Consider the following 26,211-nt stretch of genomic DNA (forward strand, 5'->3'; position numbering starts at 1 on the left):
AATTAATTATTAATGAAAATATTTTTCGATGACAATTAGAAACAATTTTGGCCTAAGGTTTTCAGAAAATAATTACCTCCCTTTTGTTACAATTCAAAACATTTTTGGTTTCTTTTTTCTGCAAAATCCGAACACTAATTGTCTTCAGAAACTATTTTCATTAATAATTAAGATTTTACCTAATCATTTTTTGTAGTTTTTGGATATGTTCATTACCATAACATAATTAAGTAGATACTATTGGTTTTATTTAAAATTCAAAATTTTTATTTTTGAAATTTGTTATTATAATCAAGAACCCATGTTTCTTTTAAAACTCCACCCCACTTGTTTTCTGCCGCTTCTGCCCAACACATAACTGATAAAACAATTCCTGACAAAAAAAAAAAAAAAAAAGCAAAAAACCTGGCCTAGTTGATCCCTCAAAGAATGAATACATATATAATTTTATATGTCATTCATTCTGGGCAACGTGAATCAATATACCAACTTTGTGAATGTGTTTTTATAATTTTTTACTTTTAGGTAGAAACACACAAACACAGACAACTGCCCTTTATGTACAAGATTAAAGATAACTATTAATACTACTAGTGCAGCATGAAGTTTGAATGAATTACAGCAAATTAAAAGCAGAACATGCGTAAATATTTATATACAGATGTTATCTCTTTCTGGAAGATTGGTTTCTCTTAATTTAACAAGTCATTGCATGGAAAAATATTTTTCAATTTCTTCTTGGAGAAGAGGGAAATGGTTTATTCCCTTTTACATTTCCATACAAATACAAACTGTAAGGCTTAGCAATCATTTCCATGGAAGGCATTATGAAAATTTTAATGATCACAGAACACATACATCCGGAGGGACTGGGGTGGGGTGGAGATTAAATAGTAAATGGTGTCAAAATTAACAAATTTGCAACATTGTACATGTGGTTGATCAAGTACATAAAAGTGCAACTCATTTTGCATCCATCTCGATAGGGTTGTCTCAGACAGTAGCAGTCAGTTACATTGAAAAATAATATAGTATTAGTAACTATTGCTAAACTGGCAGATCTCTGCATAGACAACATTCGTTTTTATTGCCTATTTTGTTTTGTTTGTCAAATATTGGATTTTGTAGCATATAAATTATATATATAACAGAGCCGCTAGAGCTGTTAGCAGTAGGTACATGAGACGTACGCAAATGATGATGTTGGTGTGCGATGGGACATCACAGCGGAGGAGGAGAGAAAAAAAAATTGCACCACATGGCAAGGACCAGAGAAAAAATTGTGTACCAAGTAAGATAAGCGTTTGGCCCATGGTGGCAAGAGACAACTACATGGCAGATGACAAAATAAGTTTTTTTTAAAACAAGAGGCAATGCATTATTTTAGAAGAACCATGAATAAGTGCATTTTATTTTAACTGAAAAGGCCGAGAGAAATTTCTTTCCTATTTATTTTCCTTTGTAACTATCTCAGATAAAACGTGTAGGCCAGAGTGTTAAAATATAACAGCACCATTGAAGAAGAATAACAATCATATCATATACACATGGTTCGTACTGATGTTCAATGTCCATTTTCAAAGTTTTTCAAGGCCTTCTTCAGACAAAATTCAAGTTTTCAAAACAAAATTTTATATATAAGCAATGACATAATGAACTAAAAAACTTAATTGACAACAGAAAAAAATCATTTCTATACAGAATATGCCTGTTGGCAATCATTTATATTCCCTGACCCACATAAATCTGCCCAACCAAGCGCGATTAACTGTTATTTTCCCAATTGTAGATTGATCTACACCATGTTCATTTTACTTTTAAATTTCCGATATTGTGGATACTAGAGTTAGGTCGTTTTATCATGAAACAACCTAATGTTATTATAGGGAAAACATCAGATAGTTTCATGATAAAGGGACGTAAGTTTTGTATCCACAATATGGTGTATTTTCAGAACAATATATTTCTATTTTATTTTCAATATTTTAATGGTGTTTTTATTAATACTTAAAATCTAATTTACTTGTATTTAGTTCGGCATACATTTTTACCGGACATGCGATTTCCTAGGTCTTTTCAAGATATTTTCCATATTTTCAAGGTAATAATAGAAGAAAGGCCTTTTCAAGGCAAAAGTCAACATTCAAAGACTTTTCAAGCCTGTGTGAACCCGGACATAATGAAAATGTCATTTTACATAACTAAATTTTTATTAGAATTGATTGAATAGTAAAAAAGAAAATTCAAAAGGTTTTACACTTATCGATTAACACTGCTAAACTAATTTTACAAACAGCAAAACACCTATTATTGAAAATCTAAAAATGTACATTTTCACTTAATAAAATATAAGTTTACTTCAAGTATCCACATTTTTTCTTTATGTGATATGTATAAAAATCACAATGAGAAGCCTGGTATTAATGGAATTTTGGATGCCTAATACACTGTGTCTCATATGGTTCGACAATATATAACATGCTACCTTCTGCATCAACTCCAGGACACACATGGATAACTCGTGTAATAAGGTGTGTAGTAGACCAAGTAACATCCGACTAAAGTCAGTAAGAAATGATTTGACTGCAAACCAAAACCAAATGAAGATTTAATTTTAAATGATTAAAAATAGTAGTTGAATATATTCAAATCATAAATAAAAATGAAAGAACTTTTATGGGAGATGAAAGAAATCCCGGTTCAAGTCTATAAACGGGCCACAAATTTTTTTACAATAAAAATCTGAAAAAAAAAAAAAAAAAAAAAAAAAAAAAAAATCTTTATAATGTACGTACTTGTCACTGCGTGAAGATGTCATTCCAAAAATCACGTAAATTGATCAAGTAGTTTTGTTTTTTTTTATTAATTTATTTAAGAAAATCAAATATCATCGGACGTTTTATCGAAGCTTTGCCACATAGCATCTTGTTTGAGAGATAACGCCACTAACGACACCTGGCGGAAATATGGGTCAACAAGGGCAGTACATGCAGACCATCGAATATTTTATCAATCAAGTACTTTTTTTTTTTTTTAAGAAAATCAAATTTTACGATTTTTAGGGATAATAAATAAATAAATTGACTTTTTTTAACAAAGAGAATGTGGAGGGTAGACCATTGACTATTTTTAGTTTTTTCTTAAATGTCAAAAAGCCTTTTTGGGATTGTATTACTGTACACATTGATTCTGAAAAGTTGTCAAAAAACAAATGTTATCAAAGGCAAAATAAGTTACTTTTCTACCTAACTGGATAATTTTCTAGTGCTTTTATTTAATTTAACATGTTTATTCAGCTCGAAAAACAGTGTTTATCGATGTATTGGAAAATTTAAAATGGCGCCCGACTCTTTCACACGGTAAGCTTGGGAAAAGGGGTTATAATATATGATGGTCTGCATGTACTGCCCTTGTTGACCCATATTTCCGCCAGAGGTCGTTAGTGGCGTTATCTCTCAAACAAGATGCCGTGTGGCAAAGCTTCGATAAAACGTCCGATAATATTTGATTTTTTTAAATAAAAAAAAATAAAAAACTACTTGATCAATTTACGTGATTTTTGGAATATGACATCTTCATGCAGTGACAAGTACGTACTTTATAAAGACTTTTTTCAGATTTTTATTGTAAAAAAAACTTGTTGTGGCCAGTTTATAGACTTGGACCGAAATCCCGATATCTCTAGAAAGAGAGAAAGGGAGAAAAACCCATACATATATTTTATAAAAGGTTTGTGACCACCTAAAGATATAGACTCCTCAATGCACTAAACAAACCGAAGGAATTTTGCAATAAGAAAATTTAGACGGGACACATTCAAATATGCACCTGTATGTGTGAGGGGATAGAAGGGTCTAACTACATTAAAATCCTATCAGCTGCACAGCCATATTGAAAAAAAAAAAAAAAAAAAAAAAAAAAAAAAAAAAAAGGGGCTTAAAATAAATAAATAAAATTAAAAGTTTTCTTTTCATTTTATTCCTTTAAGCAGTTAACAACTTGTTTAGCATTTCATTTGATAACAAAAAATTTTTTTCCGCCAACAAATGAGATTTATGTTTTGAGATGAAAATTTCCTTGTAAGATGAAAAAAATAAAATATTTTTTTTTTTTTTTAAATGTTTGTCATTAAAACATGTAACAAAATATCCGACAGGGAAATTCAGAAAAGAAGAATAGATTGGAAGGGAAAACAAAAAAAAGAATACCCCTCCCTCCCATCCTTTTCTTAACATTTACTTTGTTTCCTCAAAGTTTGATGACTGCCGTCGCCGCCTTGTCCTCTGTATGTACACCGGACCCCCACCCGCCCCTCCTCTACTTTATTGGTTGTTAAAAGTTTGTGGTGGAAGAAGAAACTATTTGCTTTCTATACGCCGTACTGGTTGTTTACTTTTTGTGAATGTCTTTTGAAGAACATAGGCATCAGCAGGTTCAATTCTTTTGTAATAATTCTTCTTTTCTTCTACAATTCCAAATCCAAACTTTTCATAGAATTTGATAGCGCCTTCATTGTTCACTTGGACATGTCTGCAATGAAAGAAAAGATTTCAATTAAAAAAAAAAAAAAAAAAATTAAAGAGGGACCAAAAAGGGAAGAATGACCCCCAAGGACAAACCAACTGACAGGAGCCAAAGAAAGAAACAAAAAGGACAGATTTTGATCGGCATTGGTTTCACCATAATCTTTGCACATGGCCTTCATAAAAAGATAATCAACTTGTTCGGATTTTTGCAATTGTTTTGCCATTTTTTTTTTTTTTTTTTTTTTTTAATGTTGAATAAATTTTTTCTCCTATATTCACAAAATTTTTTAATAAAACTATTTAAACCAAAATGGAAGGTATCTTACTTTTTTAAACAAAAAACTTGTTCCTATCCGCAGTAGTACGTTAAAACTTTCTAATCCTCACTCCCCACCCATTTCATAGTGACATCGAATTTAACATTTTACAGAAAGAATTGTTTTCAGTCTGTCTAGACAATATCCTGTCAGAGTAATACAAATTTTCACGGGTGATTGGGTTTTTTTTTTTTTTTAGCCTGATCTTAATTCTTTAAAATTTAGTCTGAAATCACTTTTTCTAATTAAGCAGACAATGAAAGATAACATGCTGTTTTTCCTCATCTTTTTTTTTAATCTCTTTTGACTGGAGATCAACTTCTCTTTGGGTTACTGCACTGTACGAAAAAAAAACAAAAAAAAAAAAAAAACAATTTCCATTATTTCAGCTGCTTTGAAAAATTTCCAACTGTACTATATGCATCATCACACTGGATTTAATTTTGGACTCCATTCTCTCTAAAGAACTATTTTCGTCTTTCAGATTAGTTTGAGATAATTTTCATGCAAGCTGAAATATTATGCACGGTTTGTTTTACATCTTTTTACATATCCAACATTTTTTCACTGGTTTTTCTAGGTAATTTATGACTACAATAAATTGCAGTTTCACTTAATGCCATAACTAGCAAATTCTAGCATTGCTACAAATATAATTTGCTGATTTCTTTTTGTCCTCTGATAAGATAGCATTCTTTGAAAATACGTGGAATAAGGACTTTTTACAAAGTTTTTTTGGAGTATTCAGTCAAACAAATTTTGATTGTAAAGTTCAACTTACAGTTTTAATTTTCTTTCTTTTTTCATATCTATAATATAAAGCTGAATGTGTGTGTGTGTGTGTGTGTGTCTGGTCACGAATAGGCTCCTATATGGTTGACTATCTTAAAAAACTGATTACATATAATGATAGAAGATGTATTGAGACACAGGAATGGGTATGTTTGATCTGGCAGAACGGTGGTTCATTAAAATTGTGGGGCCTACGTTCGCGCCTGGTCCACAAAGTATGGAAATAAAAAATTTAAAAATTAAGAAAAAAAAACGTTTACAAGTGTTTTTGATATAGATGTACATAATACTTTGATAAGTATGTTTTAACTTAAATAGGGATGGTATAATAAAATTGTGGGGTCTGCGTTCGCACCTGGCCTCCATAGAATGGAAATAGGCACAAACTTTAATAAAGACTTTCCGTATCTATCTACGTAAGTATACTTTGATAATTATGTTTCAGTTTGAAGAAATATGGTATAATAAAATTATGGGGTGTTCGTTCGTGCCTGACCTTCATAGAATAGAAATATATCACAAAGTTTAACAAGGTTTTTTAATATAGATCCACAGAATATTGTGATAAGTGTTTCAGTGTGAACAGGTATGGTATAATAAATTATGGGGTTTATCTATTTTTTACTTTCATCATGTTTTGCTTTGGTTTTGATATCCCCAAATTCGAAGCTATCTCTTTACAACCCTTCCTTTTCATAACCTATCATACTTTCATAAATCAGAGTCCATTTTCTGTAGGCTGTTTTTGAACCCAGTCAATACACACACATACACAGAGTGAAACGATAAAATTGTCGCCCTAGATGAAAACGGATTTTCTTTTCTTTTTGTTGCAGACCATCAATTAGTTGGCCAGTGGCATACAAATCCCAAGATCGCTAGGAGCCTTCTATTACATCTTAAAGTGATACAATGTTCAAAGAGAGAGATTGAAGATATGCCACTGTACAACTCATGCTCTCTACCCATCCAAGTTATGACAGCAGAACCATTGCCAGCACTTTCAAAGTGCATCGCTGGATTGCCACGAATAACAGGGACGTGCCAAGGGTGATGAAAACACAGTTTCTGGCTACGGTTATAGTCTTCGGTGTGGTTTCAAGTAAGGGCCACATCATGCCATCTCACATCTTTGAATTTGACTTGAAAGTCAACACTAAAGTGTGCCTGGATGTACACTTCTCTCACCCCCTCCCCCAAAGCCAGATCACCGAGTATTCACTGAGCTTGTAGAAAAGGCATGCTCTTAGTTCCAGGCCCGTATTGAGATTGTAACCGAGGCTGAAGGCGGCTACATTGAATAGATGTCAGCTGTACTACATAATCACGTGACCTGAATTGATTTTTTCCAATAAAAGTCTTAGAATAAAGCTCTAGTGTTTTTTTTCTTTAGGGCGACACTTATCGTTCCACCCAGTGTGTGTGTGTGTGTGTGTGTGTGTATATATATGTGTGAGAGAGAGAGAAATAAAAAGGAACAAACCGAGTTATGCGTTCAACGTTTCGTCTTTATTTCAAGACTTCCTCTAAAGATGAAACGTTGATGAACACATAACTGTTTGTTCCTTTTTTATTTCTTTATTTTGTCAGAATACTATTCCATTATTCTCATCACACACACACGAGAGAGATTTACAGAACTCCAATCCGGTGTTCCATGTTGGGAGGGAACATGCTCCCCAAAATAAGGAGCTCTCCATCACTGACCAAGAAGAAATATGAAGCATAGTACTACAAAATTTCTTAAGGGGGAGGGGGGTTATGTCTTTTTTGGTAGTCATTTTTATAAAAATATTTACAGTTTGTGGGGGAACAGGATTTTCCCTACATTAAAAACTGACGTAAGAATTGAGAATTTAGGACACTGATTTTTCCTGTCCGTAAAGAAGAAATCCTTCTAGACTGAAGCAATGATACTACACTTCATCTTTATGAAAATAAAAGTTATAAAAAGATTTGTAAATACAATAATGTATTTTTAAAACTTCACTGCTATGTTGTTGTTAGCAATACACATGGACGATAAAATGCTTTGGATAATCAGATTTCAAGGGGCTCTGCTAAAATAGTTATATTTTATAAACCAAAACACTAAGTTTTCAAAATACCACCGTTTTTGTTCGGAAATGGATGTACTAATAAATAATGTGCATTATATATTTTTAGAGTTTTAAGCAAATAAAGTGATAAAAATGTGATCATAAAACAGCGTTTTTGTAAAGATTTTGTAATGATTACTACTTGATGCTTCACCAAGGCTATCAAGGGTATTTTTTTATGACACCATCACTAGAGGAGTAACCTATCATGGCTTAAGACCGGGCCACCTACCCTCGAGAGAAGGATAGACCATGCCAGTTTTCCAACCTGGTATTTTTACCTCATGGTACATACAGTGCCTTGCCTTCCCAAATGGTCACCCATCTGGTACTGGCCAGGCTCAACGTTGATTAACTTTGGTGATCTGACGAGAACCGGTGTGTCAACGTGGTTGTACCGTATACTGCTGCTACACTGTTAAATAGCCAGGTAGAAGCAGTTAATTATCTATCTAGCGATGACTGGACAACAGAAATTTGAATCATCTGTGACACGATGGGTTTGCACCGAAAGTATGCAAGCGGGGACCAGACGTGACATGTCACATGTTCCGGTTTGTACAAACATAGTTGGAGTTGGATTTGAGACGCTGAACAAATAAGATGGGTTAAGTTATCCCCATGAGGGAGGTGACAGTCTCACACCCACAAGCCAAATATCGTCGGTCACTCCATTTCTGCTGACGTGATACCTATATATATATTAAAAAACACACATCGTCTTGGGTCCTTGTCTTGAAGTATTTCATTTAAACAGGTTCCAGCTCCCCCAAGGATGGTTGGCAAATCAACCAGAAGAGACCAGCAACAGACAGGTATGTCTTCATTACGTGTATGATATATGTTGATACGCATGAACCTAAAAAACTAGATGAGTGACGGGTCATTAATATAGACATTTAGGATGAGGAGAATATATTCCGTTATATATCATAACGTATATATATATATGGCCTGTTATTTAAAAGATATCGATTTAGTTAGATAACAATACGAGCATTAAGAATTCTAATAGACTTTTCGTATATGAAAAGAAATGACGATTTTAGTAATACGCATAAAAAATTGAAAATGCTTGAAATATCTCAATAATGGCAAGAAAGAGATTGATTATCCAAGAATCTTTAAATTTTCAAAATCTGACCAAAAATAAATTATGAACATTTTTGTGCCTCATATTTGGATATTTTTCCCTCTTTAAAACCATATGCATATCACATTTTTCATTTTTTTTTTTTTTTTAAAGTAAAAATGCTATATTTTTGTTAAAACACAAGATCAAGCAACGTAATTTGGCATAAAATGTACTTTTGAATCTGAATAAGCCACTGAGAATCTCCAAAAATTAATGGTTTCTAAGTAATCTGCAGTAAATGCATATATAGGTGTTGAAATACCATCAAATTTCATGTATCCCTTAAAGTTAGAGTTAAATCATAATGCATTTTATGTACAAGAAACTGAAATCTAATACTAGGACAGTTAGAAAGGAGTATATTGCAAGATTTCTTTGGTATTATTGTAAATTAATACCCGCTAAATCACCCCCCCCCCTACCCATATATGGTTCTCGGTTTTAGGTACGTATGAACACACTGAAATGCTGAGCAGAAAAAATAAAAATATATATAAATTTAATAAAAAACAATCTAAAATTTTAGGGCCATCATAAGATTTTAGTTTTCTATTCTAATGTTTTAGGGCAGTTAATTTGTTTTTTTGCAAGATAAATTCTGTGGGTTTTTTTTTAAGGGGGGTGCAGGTTTTTTTAAATACCAATCATGCGTATTTTTAATGGTTTGTACAATAGAGAGTTTGCCACTCGGACTTAGGGTTAGTGGTAATGTAAAAAGAGCTTTTTGGGGGTGGGATTTGTCACTCTGTAAGACAGGTTCAAAGGATGTAAGTAGATATGTAAATTCTGCTACCACTAAATCTGAGTGACAAACACACCTAAAAGTGCATCCTTTGAACCTTTAAGAAGTTTTACAAGCAGAAAGGTCCAACATAAAAATCAGCAGTAGGTTCTTTGATATGACAGGGGTGCGTTTGAAATGAAGGTTTCTGTTTAGAGCACAAATGAAGCATGATATTTGACTTTTTCATTTTAAACTTTAATTAAAGCCATTATATATAAAAAAATAATTTTATGAAATCAACAAAGTTCTCCACAATGCAATCTAGACTACAACAAAACAGGCAATCAATCGATTTGATTGAAAAATCAGCGATTTTACAGATTTTGATAATAAAAATCACATTTTAAGATCATTAATCATTAGTAATAAAAGAGAAACTTTCTGTCTAACCACCCTTGATGGGAAGCCAGTAAATAGGAATATGATCTCTGCAACTTTTTTTTTTTGTTTGTAAATATTTAGAATAACCTCATCCCCTTTTCTTAGAATAAATATTTCCCTACATTTAAAAGTGACCTTGTGCCTAACTTTGTTGCCATTTTTTTTTTAACTTTTTATTTTTTTACAAAATATACAAAAACTTGTATTTTTAAAATGTTATTTCATTAGTTTATACATTTTACTTGTAAACAAATTTAATCAAAAGTTCAATGAAACATGTTGAATGCACATTTTTCATGTATTTAATAAAAGAAAAAAAATTTACAAAATTTTTTTTTATAAAATGTTTGGTAAAAAGAAATTATTTCAATAAGAAAAAAATCTGAAGTGTGCACAATTATTGTTCATTTGCAGGTTAAAAAAACAGACACCTTTTTTTTTTTTTTTTTACTTTTGTTAGTTTGAAGAGATCAAGGGGCTCCTTCCTGGAGCTAACACTTGATTCTATTACAGTTTAAATTTATACCCGAGGGCTCTTTTAAGAATAAACACTCTTCCCTTTATGGCTGCTATCTGTATTTCCTTACAGTTTGGTTTTCCAGGGATTGCTTCTAAGTATTTTTGAAGGTTCTTTTTTATTAGGCCAGTTGTTCCTGTCACAACTGGTATAATGTTTATTTCTTTCAGAGACCATGTTTTTAGATCATTTTAGGTCCTGATATTGTTATCTTTTCCTCGTTCTGCTCTATTAAGGCCAAAGTCGTTTGGAACTGTGACGTCGATAATGAGTGCAGTCCTTTTGGGCTTGTTCCATATTACTATATCTGGCTTGATGGCCTTGTCTTTTATGTATCTGCCTGCCTGTATGTCATAGAACACTGTCACTTTTCCATTTGATGTTATCAGGGGTGGTTCATGTTCCCAGATGTTCGACGACCTATCTAGTTGCATCTCTCCACAGATCTTTCAATGTAAGTATCTACATACTTTGTTGTGGCGAGCAGTGTAATGACCATCGGCTAGAAGGATCTTGCATCCAGATATTAGGTGGCTTGGACTTTCAACAGTTGAGTGACAGAATCTGCACTGGTCGTTTTTTTTGTAGACCAGCCATTTTCTTAAATCCATTTGTGAGTAAGCCTTGGTCTTGTGCAGCTATAATTAATCATTCTTCATCAAATGGAAATTTGTCACTTTTAAGCCATTGTAGTGAGGCCCAGTGTGGATCTAAATGTGTCCCTTTCTATATTTACTCATTCTAAGATGCCTCAAATAATCCAAAGATACTTACAAAAAAACATTGTCAAAATTTCCATCTTCTTCGCATATTTTTAATACATGTTCCAACATCACAGTACCTAGAAAAATTTAAAAAAAAATTTTTTTTTAAATGAAAAGAAAGTCTTATAACATGTTTGCAATAACCATCATGAAAGTTTCTAAATAAAAACAGAGTAAGGATTAAGCTGTGTTGGCCATTAGAGGGAGACACGAGATTGAACCCAGAATGAACTACTTACAATAATTTTATTTTGTGAGCAATATGTTTTCTTATGCAAATGACAATTTTGTATTAATAAATTCTCAATGTTACAAAAAGAGGAATCATTTTCATTCTGGGTCAAAATCTTAATGTGGTGACATTAGACCTAATGGAGGGCGAAAGCAATGGGACCCTTCTATTGAGAGTAGCGGTCAGAAATACAGATTTAAGGAAGAAAAGGAAAGTTTTTAGAGCTTAAAAATTGCGCAAGATTGGTTTACTGAGAATTGTGAAATGAAATTCTGTAGATCGGGAGACGAGGTTAAGCCCACCTGATTCTCAATATAACGAAAGGCAAAAGTAGCCTCAAGAACATGCTCCGCATGACCACCAGGGACCCATACCATTCAGAGCAAAGAGAAACCTTTGACAAATCTCACTCAGCTCCAAGCCACTGAATCCACACTGAAGAGACAAGCCCCCAGAATTAGGATTGACCATCTCAACTTTATTAAAATTCCAGTCCCCTAATATTTGCATCTTCAGTCAGAAACTTGAATGATCAGAGTTTTGTAACTTTCAGTAAACAATTATCCTGTTATTTTTATACTAATAAGCCCAGTTATTGACTTTTTATTCTTTTCTTTTTTGGCTTGAAATGACCTCTACTTTCCAGTGATGCTGACTTAAGAGACGCGGGCTCAACAGCTTCCACACTATCAAAAGCAACGAGGAGAGAGTTGCAACCTGTTCAATCGGATCCACCCATCAATCAGAACCTCGTCAAAGAAACGGCCCAGTCCCAGTGACCAAACTAGACCCAGAACAGACATTTGGTGATATCACTTGTTGAATGTTGTTCAAAGTTGTAGCTAGATGAATGTTATGATTTTTGGGTGAAAGGACAATAGATTTGAGTTCAGTTGAATTTTTTTTTTTTTTTTTTTTTTTTTTACAGAGGAACCATCTCTTATCAAGGTCCAGAGGCCTCCCGAGGATAAGGGTTAAAGAGTGTATGGTAGTAATTGGGACAATAGCGTAGTAATCAATAGTGAAAATTTGGTAAATTGGATTACTTAAGGGGATGGTTCATCAAGAATTGTTCACATTAAACTTGAAAGTGATCATATTGTAGTCAGTGGGAAAGCAGGGCAGTTCCACAGGCGGGCAGTTCTAAGAAAGAAGCTTTGTTCATAGATTCCACATTTAGGTTTAGGCACAGATAAAGAGTGGGGGAAATTATTGATAGTGGTTTCAGCTAGACGAGTATTTTTTGTGAAAGTTTGGCAAAGGGGGACTTCTAGATTGGAGTTTAGAGGAGCACTTGCCATGAAAATAAATAATGATCACGTCTTTTCTGTGGGAAAGAAGTTGCAGGGAAGAGAAAATCGCACCCTCCACTAGGCTACGAAGCCAGTTTTTAACTGTCAAGGCAGGATAAGATGGTTAGAGCAACTCCTACCCATATGTGGCAACAGTACTCCATCATAGGACGTACTTGGTTTTTACACAGGTAAGAGAACTGCATCAACAGTGAGATACTTACTAGAGTGGTAGAATGATCCATGAAAATGATGGAGCAGAGATCAATGTATCTTCAGTGAAAAAGAGGAAGTAAGAAGAAAAGGACATTGCCCACTAGATTTCAAATCCGGTTTTGTACTACCAAAACAGGAAAGGAAACTTTCAGCAGCCCCCCTCCAAGATGTGGCAACAGTACTCCATCTTAGGACATATTTAGCTCTTACGCAGGTAGAGAATATTATTAGTTGTAATGATTTCATGCAGTTAATAGATGACCACAAAATTTATTCAACATTTTAAGTGTCATTTAATACACAGAATTTACCACTTTAACATATTAAAAATAATTATAATGTGAATGCATAGGACACCTAATTGCAGCCAACCACATAGCTTTTCAAATGGTCCATGGCAAATTGCCAAATTTTAACACGCGACACTTTTGGAATCTATGCAAAATAAAGAAAGCATCGAACTCCAGCACAACACAAAGCAAGTTATACAAGTTCTTGCAAATGCAAACTATCAGATTGACAAAAAAAAAAAAAAAAAAAAAAAAAAAAAAAAAAAAAGAAAGAAAGTGGCAGCAATAAATCTTTATATTTTACTTCTCTCTCTCTCTCTATATATATATATAAAGATGATTGATAATTTATAATTAAAATTAAAAATCGGTTTCATAAGGACGAACACAACAAAGTCAATAAATTGTACGATCATTTCGGAAACAATGTTTTTATTGATATAGACATTAAATCATGGACAATAATTTTAAGATATAGTTTTTTGAAAGTCTCCTACTCAGCAAAAATATTAGGTCGTTTTTTTGAAGACACCAAAAATAAACCTAACATTTAAGTAAGGCAGATGTATCTTATAATAGTTCGCCTTTTATAATTTGTAAGTATCATCGTCAAAGCATTCATTTGGATGGTAAATTTAGCTTATATATAAGTTGTGCAAAACAGGGACTGTATTATCGTCGGCATATTCTAAACAGGTTACATAAGCTGCCAGAAGTTGCAGAATGAAAATGGTTTTCTTTTACAGAAAAAAAAAATAATGAATATATCAATAATTTCCCCGACTCTTTATCTGTGCCTAAACCTAATCGTAGATTCCATGAACAAAGTTTCTTTCTTAGAACTGCACACCTGTTGAACTCTTCCTTTTGCCTGCTCTCCAGCTGACTATAATATGGTTGTCTTCAAGTCCAACGTAAACAAGTTCTTGATGAGCCATTCCCCCTAAGTAACTCAATTTACCAAATTTCCACTAACAATTATTACGCCATTGTCCCATTGACCACTGTACGATTATTAACCCTTATCCTCAAGTGGCCTCCGGGCCTTGATAAGCGGTGACTCCTTTGTAAAAAAAAAAATAAATAAATAAAATAAATAAATAAATAAAATACGACTTTCTTTTTTCTTTTTTAATTGTTTCCTCTGAAAGTACATTCAGCACTGTAACTGAGAATATGCATAGATTCTTTTGGTTTCATTCTTCCTGTGTGGCTTGAATATTTCAATTCCATTCTACTAAGAACTTTAATTTGAATTTTAGAACAGCCAGTTTCAATACATAGTAGGCATAATAGCTGACCAGTTTAATCTTATTTATTCATATAAAGATATGTGTATACATTTATATATTTGTATGCTAGTGATGAACTTTTAAGCTGACATACGAACTTTGGAACACAGTTGCTAGGGGTAGACATTAGACATCAATTAAGCAAAATTCCTTGAATCACAAAAGATCCCTTAAAATTAAGCCATAAATTCAAGACATTTCCTTTAATCAAAATCAAATAATGAATTTTGATTAAAATTGGAATAAGGATTCTAAACGCAAGGTTTAGTATCATTTAGTATCTTTCTTGCACATAATTTCCTTTTTGGTGTTTTTTATAAGACATCTTTATAAATGGTCGGCATCTGCGAGCGGTAATACATTCATTTACACAAGTATGGTCTTTTCAATTTTCATATATAGAACCAACCTGCTGCACACTTAGATGCAACAAACGCAAATGTTTCTAATCAAACATTCTGATCAATGACATGCTGTAGATTCCACGCACAGTTACTGTTTTTAGACGTAATTTATGTCACATAGCATTATAACAAACGTATGCGTTAAGCGCCATTAAATGGTTTCATTAAATTGTTAAAACTTGTTGAACTCAGAGGAGAAGGACATATCGTAAACACTACATTTCCTAACCCACTAAAAAACTGTCATATCATCATCGAATACATACATCATATCAAACTTAGGCCTATAGCCACGTCTAAAGAGTGAATATTGCGAGAACTATTCCAATTATTATTATTAAGCCTCCCACTGAAAAACTGCGCACGCGTTTACATGCTGGCAAACACACTGCAGTAGGGTTCAGAAGGAGTGCGATTAATTATTAGGATTACCGGTATATATCGAGTACACAAACAAAATGGTGTTATGATCGAGTGCCGAGTCGCTCTTTAACATTTCCAAAAACATTATCTATGTACAAGTTGACCCCCCCCAAAAAAAAATAACCTTAAAATCGTCTCCAAGAAATTCGACTTATACACAAGTATATATGGTATTTTTTTTTTCTTTAAATAGATATTTAAGAGATATTAAGCAAGCTTTCAGCTCAAACAAGCACTTTTCAATTGATTTCTTTTTGTTTATTTGTTTTTGTTTCCTTGGAGATGTATAGATCTCTCTTGTTGGTAGTCCATCGGGATGTAACACTGCCACGCAAGCCACATATTTGCAGTTGAGGATTTTTAAACTGCATGGTTAAAATCCCAACAGACTAACACCAGGAGAGATTTTTACATCTCCAAAAAAAAAAAAAAAAAAAAAAAAAAAAAAAAAAAAAAAAAAAAGGAAAAATCGCTTGAAAAGGTTTGTTTGAACCAAAAGCTTGCTCCATATTTTTAAATATCTATTTAAAGAAAAAAATGTGTTTTGGTTTTCTAAAAAATTTAATATTCACTTAAAAATATTTCCAAAAAAAGTGCCATCCTACTTCTTAGAAAACGGATTTTATTCATAATAGCAATTTATGCGTTCTGTTGCTTTTTACTCGTGTTTAATGAGTCTCACCCTTTCACCATTAAGGTCTCTAAATGTCAGAAAGCTTTTTATTCTAAACATTATCTCGCACAACTAGACTTTATAATTCCTTACCTGCTTCCCTGACTGTACTCATATGCAGAAGTTTAAACGTAATGTAAACCAACATGTTAATCTTTCCTAGGCATGGTCCCAAATAGCATCCTCTTAAATTCAAGTGTAAATATGTCTTGTTAGGGGTGAACGCGAGTAAAAAAATAAATAAAAAAGTACTCGGAAAAGATGTTTTTTGAACAGACACTCACCAATACCAAGCCGCCTGTATGGATAAAGACAACCAAGCGTCATGATATACAATCTTCGTTGATTGACAGAGTTGTCTACTCGACAACAAACAGCACCAACTACAATATCATTAAAATAGGCTGGAAAAAAAAAAAAAAAAAAAAATTTAAATATAAATTCATGTTAACTATTCAAATATACTGAGAAATACATAAAAACTAAAAGGACCAATTCCGTCCAAATTTATGAAGAAACCTTTAACATAAAAATGTATTTTTAAATATAAAAATTTTTTTTATTTTTTTTTATTACAACTCAATGTTGGTATATTTTATATGAATGTAAACATTTTCTGTCATTAATTGTGAAGTGAATATTTTACAAGTACATTTTTTTTTATAGTTTATGGAACATGCATTATTAGATGTAAAAAAAAAAAAAAAAAAAAATGAAGAATTATTTCGAAATTCTTGTTTACACGAAACTTTCAATTATTAACAAAAAATAACATTTTGGTATAAATTATCAAGTAGAATGTAGAGACGGTTGACTAAGTGAACCTTGAGGACTAGAGAGGGAGCTTGTGAATACATCCGACCTTTAAAGAATGGAAAAGTGACATTAGAGAGAGAAAGAAAGAAAGAGTGCATTAGCAACTCACTAAGAGGTCTGGTAACTTCAAAGAATTGTCAAAAGATATGGAAAAATACTTGTGAACTTGGAACAAACCATGGCAATGTAAAATCCTTTCCTTCACGTAAAATCCCAAATATAGCACCATTTTTTTAAATCCAGGTTGACTTTTTTTTAATTTTTTTTTTTTTTTAAAAGTTTTTATTACCATTACTCTCGTGTCTCAACGCCACTTAAAAGGTCTTTCACCGTCATATGTCCATCTAGCCTGGCTGTGTTTCTCCTTTCTCCAACCACATGCCAGGCCATTCTTGTTTGTGCCTTTACACGTGCATGCACTTTATTTCTCCCCAGATGGTGCATTTTTCCTCTTTTTTCTCATGTACACTTTAATTTGCATATGTGCTTTTTTGGGCTATTGCTGCTATTTTTCCACGTGCCCATATGCACTATATTACACTAATGTATGTCAGTATGCCAAATGTGTGTGAAACCGATGATGATGAAACATCAACTGAAATGGTCAAATCTCAGACTCCAAACAAAGCAATCTTTTTTTGTTGGTTATTAAAACTCTGGATCATGCTTATTTGTACCTCATGCACACTTCAAGACATCGAACAATGCCATTCATTAAAACTGATACCACAAAATCATTTATCAAATCAGATAGGAGAGGGAAACCCTTTGCATTTGGGTCACAGTTAATCTACAAGAGAAATGTTTAGGTCATTAAGGGTTTAAATACTATATAGTATTAGTTATACGTTTTGGTTTATAAAAAGGACAGGCAGATTTTTATGGCTATGATTTCTTTTTTCTTTCTTTTGTTGTAAACAAAATCTTAATATCGATTATATAAAAGGCATGTTTGTATGTCCAGCTAAAAGTCCAAAACTACTAACCAAAGACCTAAAAAATTTTCTCAGTCAGCATTGCCCCAGATATATATCTAAAATTAAGAAAAAAAAATTAATTAGGGATCAAACGGCCATTTATATGATTTAATGTTATCAAAACATCAACACATCTTTTAATGTTATCATGTAAAGGGAAGTAATTAATTTTTTTTCAAAGTTGTTTCCCTTCGATCACTTTTTCAAGTTTCTAATTTTGCTCAAGCTGTGGATGGGCATCCTACCAGATGCCAAACATTCACCCACTATCTCATATTCCACTGGTGCACTTTAAAAACAATATCTTTCATCTAGCAATTAATGATATAGATATAAAATTTTCAATGATTTTTTTTTTTCAAAAGTGCTACAGAATGTACATTATATAAAATCCAAGGTAATTTTTTGATTCAATTTAAATTAAATTTTTATACCTTACTTTGTAAAATTTATAAAAGTGCACTTTGAAGATAAATAAATTAAAAATTGTATCTTGTACCTTTATTTTTAAAGCCTGTAGTAAAAACATTTTGTTTAACAATTTTCATGCCTTGGATGAAATGCTTTTCTAACTTGTAAATAGTACATACCAAGTTTTGCTAGTTCACCAACTTCCAAGACATCTTTATAAAATTTGTCATTGTATGTGACTGGAAAAACAAATTGATTAAGACGCTTCAGTTGTTTGATGTTATGGGAAGTAATGTCCCCAAGTTCGATACGGCCTCTGAAATAAGACAAAAAGTAAATGGCTTCAATGATATTTAAAAAATTGAAAGTTTTGACAAAATTGCTGCATAGTTAAAAGCTAAGAAATCAAAACTTAAAGTTACAATAATTTTCAAACATTAAAATTTAACAAACTCATACTTTTGAAATGCGAGAACTGATTGCAAGACTTATCTTTGAATTTGTTAAGTTGATTTGTCAAAACAAGAAAAGATTAAAAAAAGCCAAGAGATTTTCTGAAGGCAGCCATTTAGCTTAAGATAACTTCAAGCTGAAAACAGGAAAAGACCTTACCCTACCACTTAGATTCCGTATTAATGGTAGAGCACAGAGAATCAAGCAGCCACTTTGTTTGTGTTTTTTATCTCATATGCACCAACTTTCTATTATAGCCTCATAACATTTAATTTACTGTATATTAACCTAGAGTCACATTTAAAAAAAAAGGTTATTTACAAACATTTCCAATCACCGATTGTCTTGATTGATAAAACCCTTGCTAAGAGTCCAACATTCAAACACTTTAACCAGATATTCTCAAACATGAACTGAAATAAATACATAGATGCTACCAGAAAGGTAGGCTCTCTTTAACAGGTTAAAAAATTTATCACATCTGCAAGTATGCTATTAGGTTGACAAGGTTCTTGTGGAATTTTTAAGTTTGATTTCAAACGATGTATTTTCAAAAAAGTTTTCATTATAATACATTTACTTTATCATTTCAAAGAATGTTTGCTTTATCTAATCGTTTAAATTACAATAGTTTTAAAACAATTGTCTTTACAGAACGCTGAAGATGGACAAAAGCAAATTCACACAATTTTCTTATTTCAATTCAAGCTAAGCTAAAAAGACGCTGAAACAGCTCACGATATCAATGAAGCATTTGGTCCAGGAACCACTACTGAATGCACAACAATAGTGGTTTAAGATATTTTGTAGCGGCGACAAGAGTTTTGAAGATGATGAACGTAGGGATCAGCTATCAGATGTTTACAATGATCAATGCACAACTGTCCGAGAATTTGCTTCTGAATTAAATGCAACATATACGACGATTCCAACCACTTGAGAGAGATGGAAAAGACAAAAAAAAACTTGATAAATGGGTGTCTCACGAATTGAATGACAAACAAAAGAAACGTTATGAAGTATCTCCTTCCCTTCTTTTATGCAAAAAGAACAACTTGTTTTTCAACTGGGTCGTGACTTGCAATATAAAGTGGGTTCTATATGACAACCGGCAATGCTCAGTTCAGTGGTTAGATGCTGACGAAGCTCTACGACACTTCCTGAAGCAAGAGTTGCACCAAAAGGTCATGCCGACTGTTTGGTGGTCAGCAACTAATTTCATGAATTAGTTTTGTTTTTTTAAATGCAGGCAAAACCATTACAGTAGACATGTCAACAAATGGATGAAATGCATCAGAAACTTCAACACCCAGCATTAGTCAAGAAAAAAAGCCCAATTCTCGTGCAGAAGTTGCACGAATTGGGCTATGAAACTGCCTCATTCACCATACTCTCCAGACCTCTCACTTACCGACTACCACTTTTCAAGCATCCCAACAACTTTCTGCGTGAGAAATGCTTTAAAAAACCTAAGCGATATCAGAAACGCCTTCAGCGATTTCATCACCGCCAGAACGCAAGATTTTTACTATATTGGCATAAATGCACTTGTTTTGCATTTTGATTCTGCTGGTGTTATTTCAATCAATAAATTTTGATTTGAGCTGAGATATGTTCATCTGAATTTAAAAGTTAAAAACTGCATGAACTTTCTTGTCAACTTGATATGTCTAAAACCACCATTCACCCATACAAGGAGTATTATTGCCACACCTGGGCTGGTGCACTAATCACTAACCTCTCCCTCTTTTACAAAGTGCAAAAAAAAAAAAAATTTCCAGCTGAACTGGTTCTACAGTCTGCCAAACTAATCCTTGTAAGATCATTATATCAATGTGCTTGTTGTACAGGTCCACCCACAGAATGTGCTCCAATGAACTTCCTGCATTTGTATCCCATCAGTGAAAATAACACTGATCCACCCAACTAGTAGCAAAATCTCACCCCTTCACTTAAGGTTCCTAGATACCAAAAGATTTTCTACTCAGTCTTCCATTGAACTGCTTGCCTCCACTGGAAATTCTTTCTTGCTCTCCTGACTACATCAGAAATTTAACTGTCATTTCATCTGCCAAATACCTTCTCTCCAAGTAGTTTATTATGCTTTAGTGACAATATCCTTGGTAAGTTGCAATCGCTTATTTACCGTGAAGTAGGTTTTGCCAGTACAAAAATCATTAGTTTTCTTGAATAGAAACCATACTCAAACATTAAATATCTAGGGTAAAAATATAAGATATTACCCATTTTGTCTGAGAAATTTGTTTTGCTTTTGAAAAGTCAGACGGAAATGAAGGGAGATAATCTGCTATGTCTTAAAATGTCCACACGTTTGCAACAGATTATGTTGGGGCTACAGCTTCACAATAACCAATCAAAGAAATGACATTTAGGCATATCATTAAACAGAGTGTAAATATTACCTCAGTATGTATTGATGTGGGGAAAACACTTGGACCCCAAATTGATATGAAAGGAAAATTGATAAGTAATAAGGATTAAATTGTTTTTTTAATAAATAGAACTGGTTGCTTAGCTATCAACACCAAACACTTCAACAAAAGGATTCCTGCACTATTAAGCATTACAGAAGATTGTGAAAAGATTAACGTGAAAACACTTGGACGATCGTAAACGGTGAAAGAGTAAAGGTGACAATTATTTTCACCAATTATCTTGAAAAAAAGTAGGAATTCATATACCCCCACCCCACTTTGCTATGGATTAAATAGCAGGATAGATATGACTCAACTCATGCTTTGGTTATGCAATTAGTGGAGAAGGAAAACTAAAGCATCAGTTTTTCTTTGCTTATTATCAACATTAGTTCAAATTATTCTAGACTTTCTTGCTACTGATTTATGAAATATCAGTTTAGGAGGAGGAGGGATGCATATTTAGTTTATCGAACCTTGCTTCGTAAAATTCCACCTGCAGTCACATTTACAGAGGAAATATCAATTCTGTAGAAACTGAACGGAAGCCATTCAATTTTTTTTTTTTTTATTATTATTAGTTAAAATAGATTATTTTGACAAATTTCTTTTAAAATAAACAAAGTTAGTTTTTCTTTATTTTGGGTTCATATGAAAAACAGACATGTTGCTTTAACGTTCTCTACCGTATTAGTTTGAAGATGATAAGTTACAACAGTAAAAAGGCAACTACATAAAATTGTAACGGGACAGATTTGCAATTTTCCACTAATGAAAGTTTATAGGGGTAAAGAGAAAGTTTATCTCAAGGAGAAACATGTTGAGATTGAATGAAAGACATGAAATAGGAGTTTAGAGACCAAGTGATGGAGCATTTATCACAGGAAGCATAGAACAGTGGAAGAAGTTGAAAAATACACAATTGGATATAAATGACAAGACTTATCAGTTGATGGAAGAGCCCCCAAAGTCTAGTGATGGTCGAAAAATGTAGGATAATAAACACACACAGAAACAAAGGGTTTTGTTAATAAAGGTGGGTATCTAGAGGAAAAGAGAGAGGCGGGGCAAGAAGAGCAATATGCAAAACCAAGAAGGCGGCTGAGAAAGCCAGGTTTCCAGATATACTACGAAGGGATGATCAAAAGATGGCAATAACAAATATGGATACTGTTGGAGAGAAACGCATTTGAAATGATACGAAAATGGTAACAAATGAATAGAAAAAGAAGGATGCTTGGAAATGTTACCATGAGAAATTGTTGAATAGAATTCAGTTATAAAAATGGAGAAAAAGATACAGGAAGCTGTGGGGTTGCAGGTCTCTTGGGCATTGCTGCAAAAATGTTAAAAGCTGCAAGTGTAATAAGTATTGAGATAACTTGACAAATGCAATCATAAGACACTAGCGGGACCCGTGGAAATCCCACAGGGGACAGATTCATATGTAATATATTGATGTTGGCATTCTGTAGATATTCAGCGTAAATGGAGACGCTCTGATATTATTGTAGCTATTTTGTTAAAACTGCAAAAGTATTTATCCAAGCTATCAGGGATGCCCGGCATAGCCAGGTTGTAAAATATGCTTAAATATATTTTACCTCTTGCAGGTTTTGTATATATTATAGAATTAATGTTGTATCGATTTTTATATATTATAAAGTTAAAATAAAAAAAAAATATCTATATGACTTGAGTTCATCAGCTTGAATCGAAACCGAATCACAAACTTATGAATATAACTTTAGTTCCTTCAGCTATAATCAAAACCAAAATAAGAATTCTTGATAAAATTATTTTTAAAAAATAGGTTATTGGAATGCCATTAGCTGAAACCGAAACCAAAAACTTATTAAGAATTCTTGGTAAAATTATTTATAAGAAATGAAAGTACATAAACGAACCGGATGTAAGCATTACAAACAAAATAACACATGCTATAGTATTATCTCATAGAAGACATAGATTATCTCAGAAGACTGTAGAATTGTCAATTATTACAAAAAGGTGAAGGGAAGGCTCTAGATAAAGATAATTACAGAATCAGATTCAGAAAATGATTGAGAGAATAATTAAGCAGTAAATAAGTCTGATAAGCATAAATGAAACAGTTTGGTTTTATGTCTGGGCAAAGTATCTCTCTTGCTAAATTTATCCAGAGACAAATGTAAAAGTACCTTGGTAAGGAGAATCTGTATCTTGCTTTTAGGTCTAGAGAAAGTTTTTGACAATGTCAAAAGTTTTGATAGGCTTTACATAACTTAATGATTGTTCAAGCAATGTACAGACGTGTTCAAATCATGCTAGAATTAAGAGGACATTTAGTGACAACTTTAATGTTAAACTACTAATACATTACAGTTCTGTACAGAGTGCATCAATCTGCAGTTATGTTTTAGAAGCAATGTCCAGAAGAGATGCTGTATGCTGATGATTTAGTACTTGCCTGTGAAACTTACTTGTTAAAGACTTGAGGAATATTATGGAAAGTAAAAGGTATCCGAGTGAAGGTTATTGAGACCAAATTGAGGAGATCAGTGGTTGTAGCATTGGAAGTTGCCCCTGTTCATTTTGTGGAAAGTGAATCAGGTACAAGTCAATCTTTTGTGGTACTTAAGCATTAGGTACATAAAAAAGTGCAGTAGAATTACTATTAAGGTTGAGAGAGGATAACTAGTTTCTATGCAAGAATTGTAAGATGGATGAGAACTCAGATGTGGACAAAGTATATCTGAATGTCAAAACTATTGAGTTTTTACAAGGCATGAAGTCATTTAAGGAGCTAACAAGAAAGAAAGATGATTATTGCAAAGACAGAAGATGCCTATTGACCTTGGTCTTTTCAAGACCATCGCCATAGATAGTAGAAAAACAGTAAGCAGGAAGAGAGTTCCACAACCTTCTGAGAAAGAAGCTACTGAAATACGAAGCTGTATTACAAAGAGGTATACAAACTAAATTGATGAAGATCGCTAAATCAACAAGCTTCTAAATCTTTAAAATAAATTAATCATTTTTGGTACTTGTGCACTTTTGCCACCATGTTGAAATAACATTTTGAAAGCCATTCTTAATATGGGGAGGAGAGGGTGTTTTGTAACTACTGTGCTTCTACCTAACAATTTAAAAAAAAAAAAAAATATTTATATCGTGAAGTTTGAATTTAACATAAAAAAGTATTTAAAAATAGTGCAGTGACAAAAGTGCACAAGCACCTAATTTACTTTTATCGAGCCCAATATTGCTAATATACCAATAAATAGGAAATGCTTTGAAGAATCGCTACAAAAAAGTTGATAAATAACTGCGCATTTTACTAAAAAATATAATTTCTTTTGGCAATTTCTTGTTAATTCATCTATGGTGGACCAACCATGATACTAGATGCAGGAATTGTTTTCAACACATACAATGGTTAGCATTCCAAAAATAGTCACCCATCTGGTAATGGCCAAGCTCATCGTTATCTCACTTATGAAAAAAAAAAAAAAAAAAAAAAAAAAAAGAAAAAGAATTTTAAACCCTTCACTTAATCTTCAAATCAAACGTTAAAAATACATGGTTAAATTAAGTTTAAGGCCTCTGTAGATTATTTTAAGCCATCATTAAATGGGTTTTTTTTTTGTTATGCAAATCTATAGCGATATAAAAAGTTGGAATTATTGGAAATTCAGGTACTTATATTTTTTCATACTCTTATAGCAAATTACCTTAAATTTGCTTTAGGACAAAAAAAAATTAAAAAAAAGATTCACCCCCCCCCTTTTTTTTTTTTTTTAAATATTTCTGTTTTATCAATCAAGACAAAAATGGTGGTGAATGGTGTAGTTTGGGAAAATTCGAAATTTTTATATCCTATTAAAAATAGAAAAAGTTTTGTTATTCTGCTTTACACATCATAAAATTCAGACTTTTTCTGAACAAAAAAGTTGGTCAAGAATGGATATTAATTCGTTAAAAAAAAAAAAAAAAGAAAAAAAAAAAGAAAAGAAAAACTTGCCTATTTTTCCATTTTTTGGCTGTACCTAATTATTGATAAGAAAACAGAAAATAAACAGAATGACAAGACACCATCCAGAATTGTAAGCTTTAATCAGAAAAAAAAGAATCTGAACAATAATATAACCTAGAGGTTTATGAAAACCAAACTGCCACACCCTCAAACGCCTTTGAAGCACCAAGTTCAATAGTCTTACCCTCTCTCAAATCATCCATAAACCAAGAGAGGTTGTTGAGAAGTTTTATTACCAAGGTGATGCAATTGGAGCGTAGGGAGAAGCTGGTGCTAATGTAATTTGCTGAAGTTAGGAATGTGTGGCGGGAGTTCAGAGTCATATTTTGTAAAAATTTTACTTGGTTTCCACTTCATAATTTTCCTTTAAAATGAGGACTTCTTTAGATTTACGGGTATGCTAAAAACGAATATTGCATTTAAATTTTCTGCAAATAAGTGGTTTCCAGGATATTAAACAATGTAATTCTTTGTTATAGGGTAAATCCATGCGAAATCATTCAGAAATATGGGATTTTTAAACCCATATCTGGCCGTAGTTTGCACTGCAGATAGATAATATAGGAACTAAGAAATCCTGAAAATTTCAGCACATAACTTCAAGCGGTTTCTGATTTAGAGCATTTTTTGTTTTCGTGTTAGTCACATAATGTGACACCTGGGCAACAATTTTGTGATGTCATTTCTTTGAATATTTTCTGATTAAAAGAGTGAGTGGCTCTAAAAATTCACCCAAGTTAGTTTTTTGACCCAAGGAATCCAAATATGGCATCAAATTTTCTCAAAAATGAAGCCTTATAGAGAGGGGTTTTTTTTTCACGCATGCCCCAAAATCAAATAAAAAAAAAAAAAGGGTGTGGCTGGCATGGTAACGCATTACTTTTTTCATATATTTATTTAGACACAATAAATTGTCTTCGGACCCCCTATTGGATGTGATAAAAGATAAAAATGGTTAAAAGTTCTT

The 26,211-nt window shown here is 32.6% G+C and overlaps 1 protein-coding gene across 2 annotated transcripts in view; it reads right to left on the bottom strand.

The window, feature by feature from the left end:
• LOC145278002 (N-alpha-acetyltransferase 50-like) overlaps window positions 1-26,211 on the bottom strand; it is a 37,579-nt gene that overhangs the window by 1,423 nt on the left and 9,945 nt on the right. Inside the window, exons 2-5 of one of the 2 annotated variants that reach the window (XR_013868271.1) lie at window positions 18,521-18,657; window positions 16,422-16,541; window positions 11,326-11,392; window positions 4,240-4,530 (exon numbers count right to left, since the gene is read on the bottom strand). Coding sequence is in view for 1 of the 2 variants with exons in the window: in XM_080130171.1 (XP_079986297.1) it covers window positions 4,394-4,530; window positions 11,326-11,392; window positions 16,422-16,541; window positions 18,521-18,657 (461 nt within the window). In the remaining variant the exon portion in view is untranslated. The remainder of the gene's footprint in view (window positions 1-4,239; window positions 4,531-11,325; window positions 11,393-16,421; window positions 16,542-18,520; window positions 18,658-26,211) is intronic. The other variant, XM_080130171.1, reaches the window with a different exon arrangement.

This window comes from Euprymna scolopes, chromosome 6, assembly GCF_053919585.1.
Source record: "Euprymna scolopes isolate OS-2025 chromosome 6, ASM5391958v1, whole genome shotgun sequence".
Classification (NCBI taxonomy): domain Eukaryota; kingdom Metazoa; phylum Mollusca; class Cephalopoda; order Sepiida; family Sepiolidae; genus Euprymna; species Euprymna scolopes.